At 35.8% G+C, this 23,081-nt stretch overlaps 1 protein-coding gene and 1 long non-coding RNA gene across 3 annotated transcripts in view; one reads left to right on the top strand and one right to left on the bottom strand.

Moving 5' to 3' along the window:
* Positions 1 to 23,081, top strand: part of LOC119507295 — a 175,582-nt gene that overhangs the window by 25,946 nt on the left and 126,555 nt on the right. The gene's annotated exons all lie outside the window — the stretch shown is intronic.
* Positions 9,165 to 23,081, bottom strand: part of MYO16 (myosin XVI) — a 580,757-nt gene continuing 566,840 nt past the window's right edge. The window contains exon 35 of the mRNA XM_037800457.1: positions 9,165 to 10,707. Coding sequence (XP_037656385.1) covers positions 10,480 to 10,707 — 228 coding nt within the window. The 3' untranslated portion in view covers positions 9,165 to 10,479. The remainder of the gene's footprint in view (positions 10,708 to 23,081) is intronic.

Here is a 23,081-nt window from a genome sequence, read left to right on the forward strand (position 1 = left end):
ACCCCGAACGTTTCATTTTCTATCTTTAAGATCGCTATCATAGCTGAAAACAATCACACACACTGCATAGTCTTCGTATTCTTGTTCTTGCCATGCTTGTCTTTCCTTCAACAGGGACTTCATTTCCTACAACCACGGGAGATAATTTAAGTATCTCTTCCACCACCAGATACCATGGACTACCAGTGTCCCATTGTTTAATGCTAGAAGCATCTTTGCTGCCTTCAAATTCTGGCATGTCAGATAGTAAATTTCAGATTCTAATTCCCTGAGAGTCTGTTGCCTGCTGCCACCTCAGGTATGAACACTATGTTGAAGAGGGATCACGTGAAGTAACAGTCAACTCTAGTTAGTTTAGCCAGATTTTTTTTTTTACAGGATATTAAATGCTTACGGATCATTAGGGATGTTGAAGAACAGATTTGAGACTGAGCTTCAAGGAAAGATTCCTTTACTACAAAACTAGGTTGCCAAGGGAGATGCTGAATTTGATAAAATCAGGAAGATTGGAAAACTGCTGCCAAAATAATCTACTACATACTTATTTCAACATAGTGTTCTACTTGCTCTAATAACTATTTCTTTGGGTACAGTTTCTTTCTTTTGTTGAATTTGTTGTCTTTTTTTTTCCTCTGGTATTTGGTGATTCCTGATTGTGCTTTTGTCTTTTACTCTGAAGCAGATTTTCTATTGAGTTTCTTTGTGCTGCCACCTAAAGGAAGGGGTGAAATGTGCAGCTGTGGTTTTCATTTAAGATTAATTTCAGTGATAGTTGACAGCAGAATGAATGACCAAGGGACTTCTTGGCTGGTCTGAGTGTCTGAGTATTCTTGGTACCTGGGCACTGCCATTCTTTCTGAACCAACCTTTGCATGCACCGATACCGTAAATCCTGCTTGGCCCATCATGCAAAAAGACAGAAATCTGGGGTTGCCCTGCCTGGCTTTTTCTACTGGGGTATCCCAGTAAAGCACCTCCAGGTGGTCCTGGACCCCTTGTGTGTCCATGGAGTGCTGTGGGATCTGCTCTGACCATTGGAGAGCTCTCCCACATATGTTTTAGACTGCGGTTTCCTTTTGCAATTCCATTACCATTATTTTCTAGGTTTCAAGGATTTCTCACATTTTCTGGACATCCCAAAAGGATGACCTAATGTTTTAAGTATTTTTAAAAATATGTTTTTATATTAATTTTAGGGATTTGGGATATGAATGGAAGGATACCATTTGTGACACAGTCTGGTATCTTGAAACTCTTTAATCAGCTTTTGTTCACTCATTTATTCAGTCTTTAGTTTATTCATGCATTATAATAGGATGTTCTTTGTGTGCCAAGGATTGTATTAGAGTCTGAGGAATACAAGATCTCATAAGTCCCTACAATTTCATGGAAATGACAGAAATTACGTGCTATAATGAAGGTATATACAGCAGCCTTTGAAAACCTGGAAGAGAAGAGTCATTTAGAAGAATAGAGTACATCTGAGTTTCTTTCCCATTTCTAGGACTTTCTACATTCTACATGGCCACTGAGACATATACTGTTTTTCTCATCCTTTACCTGCCTGTTTTTTCTGATACTTGATGTATCAATACAAATGCAGTTTTCTTAGAGATGACTTTAATGACTGCTTTATCTAAATTATATTTTCCTTTAGATTCTCATAATACCTCGCACTTCATCTTCACTTGACAGTATTGCCTCTTAAATAGTCTTATGTGGAATTATTTGTCTAATTTATTCTCTCCCCACTAAACTTTAATTTCATGGGAGGAGGAATTTTATGTGCTTGAACAAGGCCGGGTACCCAATGCCAAATATGCAGAGGAAGAAGTTAACAAATATATGTTTAATGTTGAATAAATACACTTGTTTAAAGAATTTGATCCATATATAAAATAGAAACTTTTCTTCACAAAAGACATTTCAGTAGAATTCTTTGTGCATTTGGCAGCAAAAAATAAGTTCTATTTCCCAGTAAAAAAGAACTAGAGTCCATTAACTAACAATCTCATCTCATTCTGGTGACTAATCAGAGATGAGAGCGAAATTACACCTACTTTTCACTGTTCCCTCTCTGCTCTCTTCAGCTGGCTGAATAGAGAACAAGTAGTCTCAGTTCTTTCTCAGCTCTACCAAATGCAAACACATCCACAAGCAGCTGTCCAACAAGTTGGTAGTTGCATGTGACTTATGCTTCCCTCTCAATGCTGCGGTGTCATTTCTCATCAAGTGAGTTTATCTGGTTAACAGATATTAGTGAGCAAAATGGTTTTGGACACGGGCATTGTACTCTTGCAAAAGATATAAAGAGTAGGGGAATTTAAAGAGATCATAGGCATAGTAAAAATGTAAAAACATTAAAAACGAGGAATGGTTCAAGAAGTATTGATTTGAAAGTTGGAAGAGTGGCTTTAAATTTTGGAATATTTGTCACAGTTTTTTTTTCCCCCGGTGGAATGCTTCTCTGGGCAAAACATTCCATCCATTATGTTTTCTTATTTAAAGGTTATACTAAAAGCATAGACAATGTGCCAATTGAATCCATCAAGAGCAAATTTGTTTTCATTTCATTTCAACTGGGATTAATAGTTTGACATGAGCCCTTAGGAAAGTTTATTCTTGAGTAACAGTTAAAATCCAAGACAGTTTAATGTTAGGTATAACATAAAAATCTGTAGGCAAATTTTTGACAGAAACTGTGGAGAAGAAATTGTTATAAACAATATCATACATATGGCTTGAGACTAGCATACAGCAAATTATTTAACTATTGAAAGTTGGGCTAGAAACCAAAACTAATGAGATATTTGTTGTTTGTGTAAAGATTATCACCTGAAAGAGTGTCACAATCAGAAAAATACAAGCATAGGGAGACATAAACGATGACCATTAGAAATTCACAGCACTCTTTCTAATGTACTTTTATTTTCCCAAATAGATATTCCTGGGGAAAAACACACACACACAAAAACAAAAAAACCACAAAACAAAGCAAAGCAAAACAGAACAAAACAAGAGTCTCTTTGGATTGGATGAGACTTTGAGAGATGTTTGGTTTTTGTTGTCGTTATTTTGTTTTTACTTTGCCCTTTATTACAGGGCTCACTTCAACCAGATGGAATTCAGTTGTAATATTTATATATATGGGGGAATTTCCAACACGATCTCTTGTAACCTGCTTCCATATGTATGCTATCTGCAGTACCATATTAAAATTTGCTGCCTCTCAGTAAGGAACTGCAAAGGGCCTTACACAGTATATTTTTGATGTCTCAATCCACAGCTTATTTCCCCCAAGTGTTCCCAACTTTGGTAACAGTGGGCTTCTTCCAGGGATGGTTATAACTGTCTTTCCCCGCTACTGTGATTTGTCAACTATTATTTTATTTAGGAATCATAAAAATCATGCAAATGTGCAATTTTCACAGAAGTAATTAAACCTTGGTGCCTGAGGCTTGTGATGTGAGCTCTATCTGTGAAAGTGAAAGATTGGTACTGGTTTTCACTGCAGAGAAGTGGAAGGGTATGAAGCTTGGAAACAGAATCTCAGGTCCAAATCTGGCTTGGTGACCTCAGATAAGTTCCTCATTTCTGAGCCTCAATTTCCTCAACTATTGAATAGGGATAAAATCACTGTTTGAGGAATGAAATGGATAACAAACTTAATAAAACACTCCTTTGCTTTTCCCTCTTTTGACCTGCTGAAAAGCATATTTAACAAGTCTTAGGATGGTTGTATGCAAAACAATTCTTCATACATGCTGAGCATCAAAACTGAATGCATTTAATCTTCTCTCCAAGATGTTCTTCCTATTCAGAAAATTTCATAATTTAGAAGGACAAGAGTGTTCATTTATTCTATCTTGCAGTTTTCAGTAAGGAAATTAAGACCAGGGAAGTTTAAATAATGTTGCTTGTTTGTTAGACTATTTAAAGTGAAAATAATTGTTGAAGTGGTAAACTCCCCCTCCCCTACCCCCACCAGAGAAGAAATGTTAAACGACTTGTCTAAGTTCAAAACGCGTATTGGCAAAGTTGCACTTGGAACTTAGCCTCCTGACTTCCAGGTGTGGGCAGTTTGTTACACTTTGTTAATATTGTTTTGTTTGTTTGTTGCAGTTACACCAATGGAGCCTACATATGCTGTTTGCCTCAATGGTGCTCCTTCTTCTGCAACAAAACTGCTTTCTTTACATGCCCAATTAAACAAGACCATCTTCTAAACTCCTTCAAGTCATGACATCACCTTTTCTTAACTTAATGATTGGAAAAAGCTTTTAAAATTCTGATCTTTTCTCTCTCTCTTTCTGATTGGAAAAAGCTTTTAAAATTCTGATCTTTTCTCACTTACTCTGAGGGAAGTCAGTAGTTCAAATGCATTTTATATACATTGAATTGAATATATACATTGAATTTTTATATACATTATAAACATTGATTAGATTTTATTAAAAAACACCACCAACAACAAATAGAAACAGTCAAGTCTCCCTCCCTGAAGAAGACACATGAATTGTCATGGCCTCCCTTTTCAGGAATCTTCCAGGTATTTCCAGGCCCTTCACCCCATGATTTCTTTCAACTTCCAGGAACTAGCTGGGAAACCTGTTCATGAGTCAGCCTCTTGGGGATGGTTTTCTAGTTTGACATCACATTCCCAGGGATGGACCTTGTATTTTCCTCCCTCCAGCCCTGGCTTGGAGAAATTTTCCTGCATGGCTATCATATATTGGACTGTGTCATTCATCCTTATTTTGCCTCCATCTGGTTCATACACTTAAGGCCACCTCTCTAATTTGTCACTCCCTCTTCCATCTTATTAGATTCTCCATGATTTTCCATACCTTCCTTAAGGATACAGGAGGGAATTGGCTATGCATGGCAATGATCTCAGATGGTTGGGGCTTGCTGGTACTTTCCCTCATCACCCAGCTGCAGGTGGCTACTTTTGTTAGGTTCCCTCACTGAAACTCTGCCAGCTTCTTTTAATTTGACCATCCAGCTACTGGGGTTTGGTTGTTTATTTTCTTGTTCTACCCATCCCAGCAGAGTTTTCTATCTCTCTAATGGCGAATACTATTGCTAGAGACAAACAGAGATGGCGTTCCTCCTTGCTGTCTGAGGTTAGACTGCTCAACCTTGGAGGGATTTAAAATCTGTTTGAGGAGACACTGGACTTCACAATGGAACAGAAGTCATACCAGGATTGTAGGAGCTGGAAGTAGCTGATGCCAAGAACTTCTATTAATAGTTGCTGCTTTACCACTAACCCCACTGTAATGGGCAGCTTCTAATATGGCTCCCAATGAGCATTACTTCTTAGAATTCATGCCCTTGTCTAATTCTCTTCCCTTGAATATGGGCTGGAACTAGTGACTCACTTTTCATGAATATAATATGGCAAAAATGATAGGTTATCTTTTCTCAGATTAGGTTATAAAAGACTCTTACTTCTATCTTGCTTTCTCTCTCTCTCTCTGGTTCTTCTCATTCACTTACTCTGAGGGAAGTCAGCTGCCATGCTGCACGCTGTCCTATGATGAGGCCCACAGGGCCAGGAACTGAAGGTGGTCACAAGCTAACAGCTAACAAGTAAGTGAGGCAGACAGTCCAGCAACCCAAAAGGAACCGAATTCTGCCAAGTACCACATGAGTGAGTGTGGAGGCAGAGCCTTCCCCAGTTGAGCCTTGAGATGACTGTAATCCTGCATGACACCTTGATTCAACCTTGGGAGAGACTCTGAAGCAGATGACCCAGAGAAGCCATACTTGGATTCCTGCCTGACCCACAGAAACTGTGAGATAACAAAAGCTGTTTTAAACAGCTAAGTGTCAGAGAAGTTTGTTACACAGCAATAGATAACTAACACACATCACCTTGTTGTATACTAAAACTCTGGGAGAAGGGATGTAGTGCTGGTCTTTTGGATGGAACAATTACTGTTACATGGCACAATTGGTACCCAATTTTTTTCTGAATTCTTCCTCTCTTGGAAGAAATTCTCTGGGAAGCACCAGAAGTCTTTTAACCCTCCACAGCTGTTGGTTCTCAAACTGTGTATGAGCAACTTCCAAATGTCTAGACCTATCTGATGTCCATAGCAAACCATGGGGAATAGATATTTGGCTTTTTTTTTTTCCTGGTGATTTCATTACTATGGCTTAATAGTATCAAGCAGAGTTGTGACTGCTATCATCACTGCTGTCAACTAGGGTTGAGAGACACTTGGTTGGATCTTACTATCTGTATCTTGAACCTCTTTCTGGCACTCTAGATGCATATTTTCAACTACTTTTTAGATAATTCCACAGGGTATCCTTCAAAAACATCAAGCTCAGTATTTTCCAAATAAAACTCACTTATTTTGCATGTGGTCTTCTTTTTTATATTCTCCATCTTGGTTTGAGCTTCATTTATCACCCAGCTGCCAAGCCAGTTCTTCATATAATCCCACAGCTACAAAATGCAGTTATAATTCTCTGAAGAATTATTTTCTCCAAAATACACATATATGAATGAACTATTTATGTAAAATAATGACCCAAAAGTTACTTTAAAATTTTTACATTATTTAATTCAACAATAGTTATAATGGGGACTCTGGTGTGTGGGCATGTTCTTTTTATTAGCATACAAAAAAGCCAGTTTGATTGAATTCAGTTTAATAGATTCCCAAAAAGAATTTCACTAAGAAAAGCTAGCTTCAGAATGTGACAGAATTTATACACTTTTCAAACAATTGTTTCAGATCATGGACCTCCAACCCCTTTGTTTGTTGGAATCTTAAAAGATCGAAACCTCAAGTTGAAACTGGTTTTATTCCGTTTTTCTTTACATCTTTGATCCCCCTCTTGCAATTTATCAATAGTTTCATTCTCTTTCATTTTCTTTAAATTTTTAAAACCAAGTGGTGACATCAGGAAAATGTCATCTGAGCAAGCCCCCTGGCCTTCCTTTGAAGAAGCACATGCTTCCTGGGGCTAAAGGAAAAGACAAGCTAGCAGATATGCCAGGGTGTCTGTCAATGACTAACTCAAAGAAAGGGAAAGACACATTTGATGCTTTCCTATTATAAAACAACAATTGAAATGAATGCATAGATTTATTTGTCTTTAATTTTTTTATATGAGGAAACATCAAAATTTTCTTCTGCGATTGTAATGATCTAGTAAACTACACAAAATCCAGATTTTATTATGCTGATGTCAAAGCATACAAAAATGTTATTTAAAGAAGAAAGACATTTTTAAAAATCTGAAAAGTAATCTTCTAAATTAGAACAGGTATAGATATCCATTGTAGGCATCTAATGAGGCTAACACTTTGAAAAAAATTATCTTTAAAGTTTTACAAAGCATCCTGGATTTTAGAGAAACTTACTGAACCTACAATAATGGAGCATTCCAGGGGTCTGCAATACTTAGGTAAAGTTAAAAAACCACAAAGGTAATTCTTTCTAGTCTATAACTCAGCATGCTACATATTCTTTGCCAGCTAATGGAAATCTTTGTAACACACACATAGGCACCTTGCAGGGTAGAACATTTTTTGTAGTAGAATTTGTTTTTTTTTAAGTCATGGATTATGAATAAAATGTAAGGAAGTAGAATGGAGATGGATATTTTATTTTTAGTTTTTTTGAAATCAGTGATAGTGTTTTGGGAAACCATGAACATCCTACAGAACCATTCAATAGTAAATAGAAATATAATTGCTTTTGTTCTCATGATACAGATTTTTATCAAATTTCTAAAGACAATTTGAAAAATATAATGAATTTACATTAAGCTTGTACTTGGAACATACTTGGTTTTTTCCCCCAACTATTTTGAGAAATTTTTTATTTAAAAATTTCCTGATAAAATTAAAATAAGAATCAGTTCTGTTAATTTTCAGTTATACATTTCAAAGGTTGGAAAAAAATTAGCAGGACAAAGTAATAACCAGTGGATGAATTATGTCTATTTGTAGAAGTACTATTATTTAATAACCTTAAGGCCTTTATTGTGATATGAATTGAGTTAATGTCTGGCTGGAATTTGACAGCAATAGAATTTTGACAGAGGCTTGTTTGGAACTTAAAATATACTTTTTGTCCGAGTTGTATAATGTTCATATGTAAAGTTCATTCACAAATCTAAGATTCTAATTGGTTGCTGCTTTTATTGGGTAGGTTTATGAAAGCACAATTCTACTCAAATAACACTCTTAAGAAGAGTAATTATGTATTTTCCACCCTCAAAAATACATTTTAAATTATTTTAACCCACTACAAACATTTTGATAGTAGTTTTTAGTGACATCTCATAAAGTATGCTTTTAAAAAGCAATAGAATTGGGCGGTATTTGAACATAGGGTAATAATTCATACCAATTATATTGCTAAACAGAAGGTCACAGGCCCAATATTGTATCATAATTCATACCTTATGGTCCCATGGCAATTATTAAATATTTTGCAAACATACGTAATTGTTGAAGTCTTGTTTATGAGGATAGTATTCCAGTGCTTTATTATCCTGAATAGTAACTGTGTTTGTTTTCTTGACAGTGGTGTAATCAGTAGAAAGCCATTCCAAGAGTACATTTAATACACATGTAGATTCAGACTTTCTCTCCATATTATTATGAGCATTAATACTATTAATGCATAACTATCATGGCTATTGATACTTTGAATCTTTGCTGATTTTCTTCTCATCTATGTAGGATAGGAGCAGTCAGATGGTCCTAAAATAGTCATTAAGACATATCTGAAATATTTCTCCATGGTGGAGGGCAAAAAAACAGGCTTTTCTTAAAACAGAGATCTTGTTTTTAAGAATCTACAAAGTGTTCGGCTCCTATCTCCTAAAGTTCCATAAAGGTTCAATAAGACAGAGTGATTACTAGGGGAAGAAAATATTTAACATTTCTTGATGCTTATATTACCTCAAGGAGGTGAACTGTTAGGATCAACCATCCAGTTTACAGACCTTAAACAGAAAACTGATTTAATAGATTAGGTAGAATGAAAGTTGGCTTCTTTTGTTGCTTTTTTGGCTAAGGATCAGGAAGTCAAAAGTCAGGGAAATGGGAGAGAAATAGTCAGAATGGGGCTCAGTCATCAAGTTGGAGGTGGGTAGAACATCTCCTTTTGTGATCATTAGATGGTATCAGGAAAGTTGCTGTTTTACCACTAGAGCCTGATGCTTGCAAAATGCTGTGAAGAAGAACATATTAAGGGAGGCTGGGCTAGATTCTCCATTGCCCCTACTTATTTGATCAGAAAACAGTTTTCATGGAAGACAATAACAACAACAAAAATTAAAACAACAGAAGAAAGTAGTAGTACCCTTTTATTGGCACAGAAGCTTTTCAAAGGTTGGTATGAGTAAAAAGTTCCCCACAGTAAGACATGATGCCATGGATCCCACTGCTTGGAACTTCCTGACAGCCAACCAAAGCACATCAATAAGACAAGGCCATTGCATTACAGGAGGGTCGAAGATATACAGTAAGTGTATCATGCAGTGGAGCTCTGGGAGGACAGTCATCTTGTGATGCAACCATTATTGCTCAAACCAGTAAATCTCAGCATACTTACTGAACTGTTGATACCTTTGAATGAATATGACCTTTTTACAAAGCCAGCTATGCATTTGAAGCCAAACATGTTTAACTGAGTGCCTCCTAATATCCTGTAACCTATGCCGAAGTCTGGAGGTGAAATTTAATTAAAGGGTTCACAATCCACTTATACAGAAATACAGGCCATAGGAAAGAAGTGCCTCCTAATCCAGGAATGAGACATAAAGCACTGGACACATTCTACACTTCTGCAAGGGTTGACACCGGTGAAGCTAAAACAACAACATAGTGTCAAATAGTTATGTGCTTTAGGTACAAATAAAAAGTGTGTGGAAGAAAAAATTCTAGAAATGATTTTTAAAAATTTGTATTTTGAAGAAGGGGAGCACCGCCAATTGCATAAAGTTATAAAATACAGTAAGAAACATGTAAATAATTATAGGTTTGCAATTCCAATAAAACACAAACATCTACAAAGAAATAAAATATATGCACTGTATAGTGTATTATAATAAAACCATTGGAAGTCCAATCAACATGTTGAATTATATAAAAACAACTGTACAGTGTGCACAGGAATCACTCCTTTCCTCCACCATTCTATTTCCCTCTCTCACCTCATTACACTTTTGCAGGACTTTTCTCTCGCAACTTATGAGTTCAAGACCCTACAAACATGGAGGCTGAAACTCAGAGTGTATCACCACACAATGGATAAGAAAGAACAAACACACACACACATACACACACACACAGGGAATCTTGTATATTTAACTTCAGTGTCTGTGCTTTTTTGTGTAAATGTATGGAGAGAGAACCCAGCAAGCATCAGAAGGCAGCCTTCTGTTTTGGTGCAGTCCAGAATCGCTAGGCAGTTTTATTTTGAGCCCACAGTTCAGGCCACATCAAATAGTGGTGTCCCAGAGCTCAGAAGGCAGCCTGTTGCAGGAGGCCCCTTCGGGCTTCTTCAGAAGAGTGGGCTTTTTACAAGGAGGTGGGGGAGGCACCCTCGGTTCAGGGTGGTGCAGGATTTGCTGCCAGTCTTCTCTTTCCTCACAGAGCTTTCGCCTCCAGTCCAGGAGTTCCTGCAGAGCCACACTTTCATTCTCTGAAAGCCTCAGCTGATGGATTACCTGTTGGAGAAAAAAGAGGGGGGAAAGAGTAACACTAAATACTGTGAATAAGAATGAAATGTGACAGCAGGAACTGGATGCAAAGGGGCTGAACTGGGGTGGAAATATTTTACTGCCTCTGGAAATCGCACAAAACGATGTCAATTGTTAATTGCTGAATTAAGGTGGTCGATGTAACAAAATATTTAGGAGGCAGGTACACTGGTTAACATGTGATATACCTCAAGTTTACACAAAAAAGAATCAAATGTTTGTTTGCCCTTTTCCTCTATTAGTATTATATCATATTATAAGACATCTTGTACTTTCTCTTCATTTAATTTTTCACAGTTGTAATTCTGTCCATAGGAGTTATTTTTGGATTGCCTAAGCTTCATCCCATTTTAGGAAGCACTCCTCATTGTATCCACATAATTGCAATTCAAGCATCTTTTAAGATAACATGTTCATGCTCCTGAACGCAATCCATTAACCCAACGACAGACACAAACTCAAAAAGGGCCATTCCTAAGCCTTGCAATATTGGACCACACCAGTATAGAAACTGCTTCCAAGCGTTAGGTGTTACAAGTGGTGACCACTAAGACATAAAACTAGCTCAGTCAGGGTAGGGAAGCTGGGCTTGAGAATATCTCCAACCTAGTTGGAGTATCTAGTTACAAATTCTATTTTGTGGTAGTAAAGCAAAGCAGTGGGCTAAACAAGTCCCTATGTGCTCTCTCCCTCAGACCTTGAATCCACTAAATGGGACTTTAAAGGGCCTGGCAGGAGAGCTTCAGAATATACAATTGTATTGGCTTCATCTTCTTGCCTCATCAGGATACCCAAAAGGAGACCCCTGAAGACTGTGCTTGCCCACTTGATGTCAGCTAGGGAATAATACAAGTAGGTTACTTTCCTATGTGCACCCCTTCTGCCAGCAGCCAGCAATTTGTGATTACTGAATATTGTAGAAACCATTTTTTCCCTGCAAATCCTAAAGTTAGTATGTTGACTTGTAAAATATTAGATTCTGGAAATCAGAAAGGAAATATTGAGGATAATTGCAAGGAAATTGGATGGCTAATCCTACCTTCAAAACACCTACTACTGTGTTCCAGTGTCACTTCCACTCCCATCCCATCAGAACCCTCTCCATCAAGGCAAAAGAAAATAAAACAAAGCAACACATACGTGCTTATAGCTTTTCTGTAGAGATCAGTTATTTGAAAGCAGCAAGGGCGGTTAGTGTTCCAGGTCCGATTCTACAACAAATACCTTGAGCCTTGACATTGGAGCCTATTCTTACCCCAGGAAGAGGATTTTAAAGCATAGAATCAAGGAGATGGGCAGAATGCCTAGATACAGTGTTAGAAAACAGAAGCCATGAAAGTTAAATCCGTATCCAGAGTGCATAACTAAATTTCTTGTGCTGATGATTAAAAAAGCACCCCCAAACTGAATTTATAGACAACCAGAAAGAAAAGGAAGCAGAAATGTGGAAAACAGGACTGTGATTGTTCAATCTCTAAAGCAATCTTCCAGTGTCAATCTAAAAGTGATTGGCCAAAGCAGTATGGTCTCTTTAAAATAACATTTTTCGGTAATCTCCAGGACTTTACCAGAATGATCCCAGAAATGAGAAATTCTTCCAATGGACAGACACTATGGAAGCCAGATTGCCTTTACTGTCAATCTGTGAGCTAGCAAAGCAGGGTAGGAGGTGCGCATGAAATTCATTTACTTCATCAATATTTTATGGTGCTATATATGTGCCAGATACTTTTCTGAGCACTTTACAAATATTAACACATTTTATCCTCCTAAGAACAATATGAGGTAGGTACTATTATTTTGCAGATGAAGAAATTAAGGCACAGAGAGTTAGGTAAGTTGCCCAAAGACACATGAAAAGTGGCAAAACCAGGATTTTGGCCCAGGCATTCTGCCTCGTCTTTGCTCTTAACCATTACTACACTGTGCTTCTCATTGACCTCACAGTTGCTGCCAGCAGGATCCAATTTATGCTAAGGACCACGGTCCCTACATCATGTCCTTCTTTCCTGATCTTTTTCTAAATGGAATTTTAGTGATAGGTGTACTTTCCCTTCATTAATGAATCCTCCAATAGTTTGTGTTGGAGGTGACTGCATTTGGTTTCAGTCTCATCTAGTTTCAGGTTGTAGAATATATGTGTATAAATTCCTTGGCATACATTCAGCACATAGTAGCCATCTCCAAAAAATACTGTCACCAGAGTTACTGTTATGAGAAAACATTTAACTGATGTGAAAATAGCTCCACCAAGTCAGCTGATTATTTCCCCCAAATTTTCTGGAGGTATTCTTCAGTAACACAACCCCATATTGCTCTATTTAGAAAACAAAACAAGGAACTTCCACTTCTGGATAGGATGTAATAATTCATGGCAGATTACTGCTTCTATTGTAAAAAAATAGAAAGAATGGATAAATTACAAAAATCATATTTGTAATTGTATGTCACCACTAATGGGAACTGTGTGAAAAATGTAAAATAAGTGTCTTGTATTGTAGAATATAGGGTACCTAGAGATAGACAGCAGCTAGTGAAGGGGGAACAATAATCTAATAAGGACAAGATATTGAGAATGAGCTTAACAACATGAGAATGCTTAGGTGTGACTATGTTTCATTAATTTTCTTTTGGCATGGTAGGAGCATATTGGAGGGAATAAAGTTATTTCAGGATATTTGTTTTTCCCATTGCTTTGCTGTTTTTGTTTGGAAATGTTTTTTTTATTTGATAGATAAAGTTAATTGAAAATCGTATTTTAAAAATGTCTGGAAAACTTAGAACTAGAGGAACTAAAATTTCAAACAGGGGGAAATCTTTCTGAGGTGAACTGACAATTATCAACTATGTTTTTCTTCCTTGGGACATTTGCCAACTTAGATCTCTTCTGCAGACCCAAGGAGCTTTTTCTGCAAAAGAGAGGAACCAGAAAATATACTGTAGTTGCATGGGAAACTTGAGGACCCTCGAACACATGACATTTGCACCCATGGGATATTTGCTGAGTCCTTCAATTATAGGGGATGCTGATGCATTAGGCTAAAAGCTAACAAAAAATAAAGTGAAATCTCCTACAATGATGAAGGAGCTTCAGAAGCAAAGACCTTAAAGGGGAGATTTTAGCCTCAAGTACACAATTTGTCTCATCTTCAAGACATTTACCAGGTTTTGAAACTGAGTGTGGCACAAGGTTTGAGAGTGGGGCTTAGAGCCTTGAAATGTGGAGCTGTATCTGCTGCAATATTTCAGTGTGGATAAGCCTTTTAGAGGTCTGAGTCTGCCTTCAGATCTTTTAGACTCTCAGTCAAAAGTACAGGAAACCTGAGGAAAAAGTGTGAACCAGAGATAGACCTGTTCTTAGTATAACTACAACCCAGTGGCAACCAAGCTCTATTCCTGATTATTGGATTGAGGTGATTAGCCCTTTACCCCAGCTTTCCAATGGATGATAAAGGAACCTTCTCAGGTAGAAGAAAATATCATCCATAGCATCTGTAGTCTGTCTATACACAACGTTTAGCATGCAATCAGAAATCACTATATATGTGAAGAGATTAGAAAACATACCAATAATCAAAAGATAAGAGAGAATCACTGATGATCCAAATATTGGAGTTAGCAGATAAAGACTTTAAAATACTTACGTTTACATGTTTAAGAGAATAGACAAAAAGAAGGACAAAACAAAAAGTGCTTACCAATAATAAATAGAAAGATGGAAAATGTCATCAGAATATTGGAATATTCAAGGAGAAAATAAATGAGCTGAAAAACACAATAGTTGAACTCAAGAAACTCAATGGCCATATTTATTATACTAGACATATACACAAAAGGAGTTCCAGAGGTAGAAGACAGAGAAAGAATGTGGCAAAGCAATATTAAAAGAGATAAATTTCCAGAACTGGTGAAAAAACTTCAATACACATATTTAAGAAGCTCAGCAAACCACAAGAAAGGTAAGAACACACAAAAACAAATAAACAAAAACCACTAGATAGATCATAAGAATGTTGAAAGACAAGGGAAAAAAAAAAAACACCTTAAAAAGCCAGAGGAAAAAGACACATTACTGCCAAAGGAACAAAATTGAGAGTGACAGCTAATTTCTTATCATAAATATCGAGAGCCAGAAAACCACAAACAGCATTTTAAAGTACTGAAAGAACGTAAGTCAACCTAAAACTCAATAAAAAATCCCTCAAAAATGAAAATGAAATAAAGTGGTTTTTAGATAAACAAAAATGAAGGTATTTGTCACAAGAAGTCTTGCACTAATATAAAGACTAAAGTTTTTCAGGCAGGAGGAATGTGAGTCCAGATGGAAACATGAACATTTATTTAGAAGAGAATTAAGAACTCTGGAAATAGCAAACACATGGGTTAATATAATTTATTTGCTTGGAATGTCTGGTAGACTTTAAATAATATGTTAAAAAAAAAGTGCTTACCAATAATAAACCCCAAATCTGGAGGGGTTGGGGTTTAGAGGTCCTAAGGAAAGTTGTAAAACTAAAACCTGTTAGGATGCAATAAATCAAGGGTGCATATTTTATTCTCTAATGTAACTACTAAAAGAATAGTGAAAGCATGCATAATTAACACATTAGCATAAGGGCAAATGAAAGAATAAATATTCAATTAATCTAAAAGAAGGCAAGAAGGGTAGAAAAAAAGGATATAACTTATGGGTCAATTCCTAACAAAAGAGAATAAAGCATAAAGCTAGGCAAACACAAAATCCAAATCTCCACCCCGTAATTGGTGCTATTCTTCTATCACTTTATGAGCATATATTGCATTTATCTTGATTTTGGTGTGTTTGATAGACCATAAAACTTTCTTATCATACCAAGCAGAAAATACATGCATTTTTATATTTCTATTAAATCTCAAACTGTTTTCAACAGTTTTTCATAATGACCAAAAACATACACTAGGTGCGATCCCCTGATGAAACCTTCATAATAGGAACAGACTTAAAGATTGAGTCACTCCATAGAAGCAGTGCCAGTCTGCTGAGAGTGACTTTCAGTGGCTGCCGATCTGAACCAGGCTTGTAAGGAGGGATTTTGGAATAAAATGTCTCAAATCTCCTGAGTCATTGCTGCTCTGTTTGAAAAGAAATACATCTCTGCCCTCTCAAATGTTTGCCCTCAATGTTTACTTTGAGGTAAATATATTCAGATAAATATATCTGAATTCCCAAGGACATTATAAAAGGTGAAACTTATACACTCACACCATTAGAAAGCACTTTCTTAACAAGGATATTGATGTCTAGAATAATGTAGTGAGTTCAGAAGAACGCCATCTTTGAATCACCAAGCAAGAGCTTTCTATGGTTCCTTGATAAGCAAAAATTTAACTGGTGTTTGCAATGATTAACTAATGCTCAGAGTAAACCCTTTCATTGAGGGGTCGCTTATTTTCTATTACGGTGATTAATAGGTATTGAGTAAAATCTGTTAGGTATGTAAGTGTAGTCATCAGACTGGCATAAATGAGATGCTAAAATGTTAATACTATTGATCTTCATTCAAAAATGAATTCAGAGTTTTCACATATTCTGTCTTAAATGCAGATTAAAATTCTGTATAAGAATATATGATAGGTAACTACCTTCAACACAATGGAGTTCAGAGAGCATTTTAAATTTATTATCTGTAAATAGATGTAAGATCAGAAATGAGAATGGTCTGCCCTGAATAATGACGTTTAATCTTCTTTATTTAAATCTGTGTGGTATAAGAATCATATTTGTCATAGAGAGTGAAAGAATTTTTTTGTGTGACTTCAAGTTATAATTTTTTTCACTAGAGAAATTGTAGGTTTACAGAAAGATCATGCAGAGAATACAGTGTTCCCATAAACTCGTCCTCATTTTTAACATTTTGCACTAATGTGGTAGTTTTGTTACAATTGATGAGAGAATATTATTATAATTGTATTATTAACTATAGTGCATAGTTTACATCAGGGTTCACTGTGTTTTATAGTCCTATGGATTTTTTTTAATTAAATTCAGTTTTATTGAGATATATTCACATACCACACAATCATCCATGGTGTACAATCAACTGTTCACAATACCATCATATAGTTGTGCATTCATCACCCAATCTATTTTTGAAAATTTTCCTTACACCAGAAAGAATCAGAATAAGAATAAAAGTAAAAAAGAACACCCAAATCATCCCCCCATCCCATCTTATTTTTCATTTGGTTTCTGTCCCCATTTATCTACTTGTCCACCCATACACTGGATAAAGGGAGTACAATCCACAAGGTTTTCACAATCACACTGTCACCCCTTGTAAGCTACATTGCTATACATCGCCTTCAAGAGTAAGGCTACTGGTTTGGAGTCTGATAGTTTCAGGTATTTATTTCTAGCTAAATAATTCATTAAAACCTAAAAAGTGCTATCTATATAGTGCATAAGAATGTCCACCAGAGTGATCTCTCTACTCCGTTTGAAAGCTCTCAGCCACTGAAGCTTTATTTTGTTTCAAGAGAGTGAAAGAATTTTAATATTTACTAATAGCAAACAAATAGTTGCACTATGAATATTATGTAAATGGTAAAATAATACATAATGAAAAGAATTTTAAAATATTATTCAGCACTAAAAAACATCTAAATCAGCGCTTCTGCACCCTTTAAATTTCATGTCCATTGATAAATAACAACAGACCTCATAGCTTCTTTTACCATTATTTGAAATTTCAAAATAAATTAAACATTGTCATTACAAAGAGATCAAGGTGACAATTTTGTAACAAAAAAAACTAGTTTTGACATTGAAAGAGAACCATTTCTTTTCAGAAAGAAATGAACTGACTCTGGGGATTAGGGATACTGCTAACAATGTGAACTTGGCCTTAGCTGAGTTCACACCAGGTATAATTTATCATGATTTGTTTTTAAGAAGAAGGAGGCCCTTTAAACTTTAAGCTGATTTTCTTTTGCTCGAAAAGATGTATCTCCATCTCAGGTCACCACTCCAGATAACTATTCATTTATTTATTTTCTTTTCTGGAATGTTTCATATTATAGTCTTTGTACACAAAATTAGCTCTCAGAGACAGAAGGCAAGTGTTATAAACGGGAAAAAAATGTTGCATATCCTACGAGCATTTAGGTGTCTTTATTAGGGGCTCTGTGCTAGATGAATGTGACCAATGCCTACTTCAAGGAGATTTTAGAAAAGCAAAACACGTGTCTTAGTGTTGCAGATGGCTTGAGAGATCCAGCAGGACAAAAAAAAAAGGGAGTGGTCCATTTATCCGAGAAAGAGGGCATTACAGAAGAGGCTCTGGAGAGAATTGAGAAAGAAAGTAGTCTTTTATCTTATTTTTTTGAGAAAAGAGATAGTCACCAGTTGGAAAAGGGTGAAAAGAATAGTCAGGGAAGGACGTTTCCACAGAGTTTGAGATTAGAAATGTAGACAAGTGCCAGTAATGATACTGGACTTCATTCTTTGACAGGGAAATGCAAACCACTGAGGAATGTGATACTGATTTTGAGCAGAACCAGTCTGGGTTCTCCAGAGAACCAGAACCAACAGGATCTATATTAAGAGATTTATTACAGGAATTGGCTCACATGACCATGGGGATTAGTAAGTCTGAATTCTGTAGGGCAGACGGCAAGATGGAAACTTGATGAAGGTGATGAATTCTCCAAGAGAAGCCACAACTTGAGAATTCCAATGAAGGTGACCATGAAATTTCCAGGAGAAGCTGGCCAGCTGAAGTAGAGATAGAAATTCTTCCTTAGGTCTCCCTCTCTCTCTCTCTCTCTCTCTCTCTCTCTCTCAGACTGCTGAAATCTTTAATTCACCCTTTAAGGCCTCCAACTGATTACTGATGGCAATCTTCTTGTTGATTGTAGATGTAATCATCCATAGATGCACTTAACTTACTAATGATTCAAGTCCTTCTCTAAAGGATCCTCACAGTAACACTGAAGCCAGCACTTGCTTGATCAAGCAACTGGACACCATAACCTAGCCAAGATACACATAACATGACCATCACAAGCAGTATAGTTGAAGAGTCTGAACTCTGCAGTGAGATTGCCTGGATTGGAATCCTAAATTTCCCACTTACTTGTGTATAACGTTAAGTAGATGACTTAATCTCTCATAAATCATCAGCTCTCTCATATATATGTGCAAGTCACTTAAAAGAGTGCCAAAAAAAAAAGGTACCTAAAAAGGTAGTAAGTACTACATATATGTGTCCTATTATTATTTTGTCATTGTTAGCTCTATGATTTGATGAAATTCTTGAATTTTGCTGAATTATGATTGTGTTGATGACTAAATCAGGCAAGTTTGTGGCTTTGTATAAACATATATAAATAGTTTCTTCCTTTAATATTAAAAATAAACTCTCAAAATGCTAAGCAACATATGGGATTTATTGCTTAACTGATTTAGATGTGATTTAAAAGTAAAGAAAGTTATACAGGAGGAAAATGATGAAAAGGCTGGAGGTTGTTTTGAGTCTCACGAGTAAGAAAAAAGGGGTAAAAACAGGTTTTAGTCAGCAATTTAAACAACTGTTTCTGAAATTGGAGTTTTAAAATGTATTTTCAGGAGTCTTCAAGTTCTGGACGAATTAAAAGTCTGCATTTTTTAAAAAACAGTGTAATTGTGTTTGGGAACATTTGAATAGCTAACTTCCAAGCTAGTGCTCAGTGAGATTTTATTTACTGCCTTTGTGTTTTATCTACATGCAGATTGACACAAGTGGTATTATTTAAATTGCTTCAGGTTAATGAGAAAAGAGCAGATGGATTTAATATGCAAATAAAATACTGTCCTTAGAAATGGGTAAATGAATTTAGAGTAGGGTAGGTTCAAAAGTTGCCCAGGTGTCAAATAGAAAAAAGTGGTAGAGATTTGGGTTAACCAACTGCACAACATGATAGGAATGCATTAAATTCAATGGAACTTGTGCTATAGTAGTCAGTATTATATTCATGTTTGGAACAGTAATTTTATTTCAGCTAAACAAAATCATACCTATCATGAGTGTTGTTAATTTTTAGTTTTTGGTTTTGTTGGTGTTTTGTGCTGAATTTGTAAATTTGCTTTGGTTGAACAGTTGTAATGAGAGATAAAATGATTAAAAAATTAATAACTATTATAATAAAATACTTTGAGAAAAGTTGAGGTTCAAGGAGAATATTTTTCATATGAAAAGTGTCATAGATTACACAAGTCAGAGAAATGCGGTTTTATTCCATATCGGTAGAATTAGCTGCTGCCTGACAAGACTTTAGGAGTCCAAAATGAGTAATTCAATCTATATCCAACACAAGCCACCCAGTGTACTTACTCACAGTTTAAAAGGAGTAAGCATATGAATGCATGGGTGTATTTTGAGTGAAGGGAAAAACGTTATCACAATATATTAGAGTTGTGGTGTCATTTTCTCCATAAACTTAGTGGCAAGAGGGCAGCTCACCTCCATCAGGTCCAGGGAAGAGATTGCCTTCAAGTGGTGCCAGTCTAACCCTGAACAAATCTTATACTTAAAATTGATTATACATTCCACAAATTCAGATAAGTTCCTTTCAAACACTATAAAGCCCTGGGAACTTACTAAAAAGTACTCTGATACTCTGAAATTACTTAGAGTGTGGGTGATCCTAGACTCTTACTTACTCTGAACCCAGACATGCACACATGGGGTTGCATGGCTAGTGGCTGGGGTCCCTGCAAGAGAGTGGTGGGATAGTGCCATATACTTAGGGGTGGCTGAAGAATACAGTGCTTTAGGCTTACTGTGATCAAACAAGCTTATACTATGCCCCAAATTATTTTTGGATGGCAGACATGTAAAAAAGCAGCACTATTCTATCACAGGCTTCTAGAAAAGTGCACAGTCTGTCAGTTTAAACATCTTTGGAAACAAAATCATTTGGGGGAGGATTCTTGGAAATTACTTTGTGATTTTTATTTTTAAATTTGACGTTCAGAAGAGATTTGAAAGCTTCAGAACTTTGGAGGGCACTCACAATTCAGTAATGCCAAGGCAGAAAGTCGCAGCTTACAGGGAGATGGAACAATCTGACCCCTCAAAGAAACTGACAAATACTTCCACCTGTCAACCTCAGAGGCCAAGGCAGTGCTATCCGAAGTGCTATCCGAGGGCGGCCACTAGGCTGAGTCAGCATTTTTAATACACAACCTCCTCTCAGTTGATTGTTAACCAAAAATATGGCCTGGGTTGCACCTATAGCATCATATTTACTTTCTGCTTTTAAGAAAGAATTACATAAGGAAAAAAACTAAGCCATTTACATTCAATAAATATGGATGACTCTGAATTCCAGACTGCGAGCTCCCCAGCACAGTTGGCCAGATACATAAATGATCCTGGTCCAAAGCCATTTCCTGATGGGGTGGGATACTTATCCTTGAACTAAGGCCCTTCCTCGCAGCAGGTTTTTACCAAGAGAATTCCTGTCACAGAAACAGTAATCCTTAGAAAATAACAGTGCTACTTAAGGCCTTAAGGCACCAGTGATTATTGCCTCGATAACTCAGTGTGGGGATTAAGTAAATTCATTTTGTGTTGTTATTGAGAAAAATCTTGCTGATTTGATATTTAGAAGCTCAAAACATGAACCTAGTTCCCATTTCTGCACCAGGATTGTAAAATATCTTGTGTTAGTCAACTCAAGGAGATATCAATTAGATTTTTCAGAGATGTAAAGATAGAGTTTGCAGTTCTATATCCAAAGTGGGGCACTTAGAATTAATACACTTATTTTCGAGGGTTAAAAACCACTAAATCTCTCATAACATAGAAGGCAGCACAACATGATCTAAAGGCTTAATGAAGGGTATTTCTCATGTTTCTATTTACTAATTTTCAGAATATCCTATTGTATCCTTAAAAGAGTCCTATGAGATGACCTAATGTAAAAATGGAATATAAATTGCCTTCACTTTCTATGGACATGAATTTCTATGAATGATAGTAATAAATATAAAGTAATAAATTGTTGATTTACCTTAAATCTTTCCCTTCTAAGATAAAAATAGTCTTCGTTAAATAATTCATACATAAAATCATGTTGCTGTTCATTTGTCACAGATTGATTTTTTTATTGACTATTCACCCAAAGGTGAAAAGAGGCATTTACTGACATTTATGGAAATTAAATGAAGGAAGTGTCATGGCAGGTTGAATAGTCAAATATCAGTGTTTCAAATGTAAATCCCATTACCACTTCATGCTAACAAGATGTTGGCGAAAACAACATTAGAAAATGAAACTTGAAAAGCACAGTTTGTAAAACCAAAGTCTACCTAAACAGAGACTAAAGACATGGCATAAAATAAAACGTGACTCAAAAATGTCTTTGATTAAAAAGTTGTATATTTCTATACTTAAAATCAAGAATATTATCTGGAAGCAAAAACAGCTTTTGAGGGGTTAAGGCAGAAAAGAGTTGATTCCTCCTAATTTAGAAATAGTCATTTATAAAGCAATCTAAGTTCATTCTTCAGATTTTTTTTCCCTTTTTGCCTAAGAGTTAAATAAGGGAAAAATATTCTTTAAAAGACAAATTAAAAGTTCTATCTGGACAAGAGGCTCAGAGGGAGGGGAGAAAGAGGATTTTAATTTTAATTCTTCCAAGAGAAAGAAAATATATATTTTCCAAGAGAAAGAAAATGTGTATACTGTGATTTTCTTAAAAATCAACATCTTTTACTCTTATAGTAAGTAACATTATAGCTGAATACATTCAACATAATTAAAATAAGTATGCTTATTGACATTTTGCAGCTGATTTTAACTTCTCAAGTTTACACCCCTGAAAAATAAAGGACTGTGAATGAATGTGTATGTTTCTTAATATTAAAGTTATAAAATAGAAATTTATGATTGCACTGCAAATCATGCAATATAATTATTTTGTGACATATAGGATATGGGTTCTTTTTATGAGCTCTGTTCTTTTACCTCATTGCATTTACAAACACAGCTGTATAAGTGACTAGCAGATTGTAGTAAAAACCGATAACACCTATTTAAATTGTAATTACTATTATAGTAGTAGGATTCAAATCCAGGAAATATATGGAGGGAAAAACATAGACATGTTATACTAGAAACAGAGTATCAGAATATTATAATTCCCTTTAAAATATTTTTCTTGTGATGATATGGGAGACTTATTGCAAATACTAGTTAGTATGATTGAGGGTAATTAACCTACTAGATTTTATCTCTCCAGATTAAATCTTTCATATCATTTGCCTGTTCAAAACTCTTCAATACTGTCCTGTTTTCCCAATCTAAAGAATCAGGACT

This window comes from Choloepus didactylus, chromosome 12 (assembly GCF_015220235.1).
Source record: "Choloepus didactylus isolate mChoDid1 chromosome 12, mChoDid1.pri, whole genome shotgun sequence".
NCBI classification, from domain to species: Eukaryota; Metazoa; Chordata; class Mammalia; order Pilosa; family Megalonychidae; genus Choloepus; species Choloepus didactylus.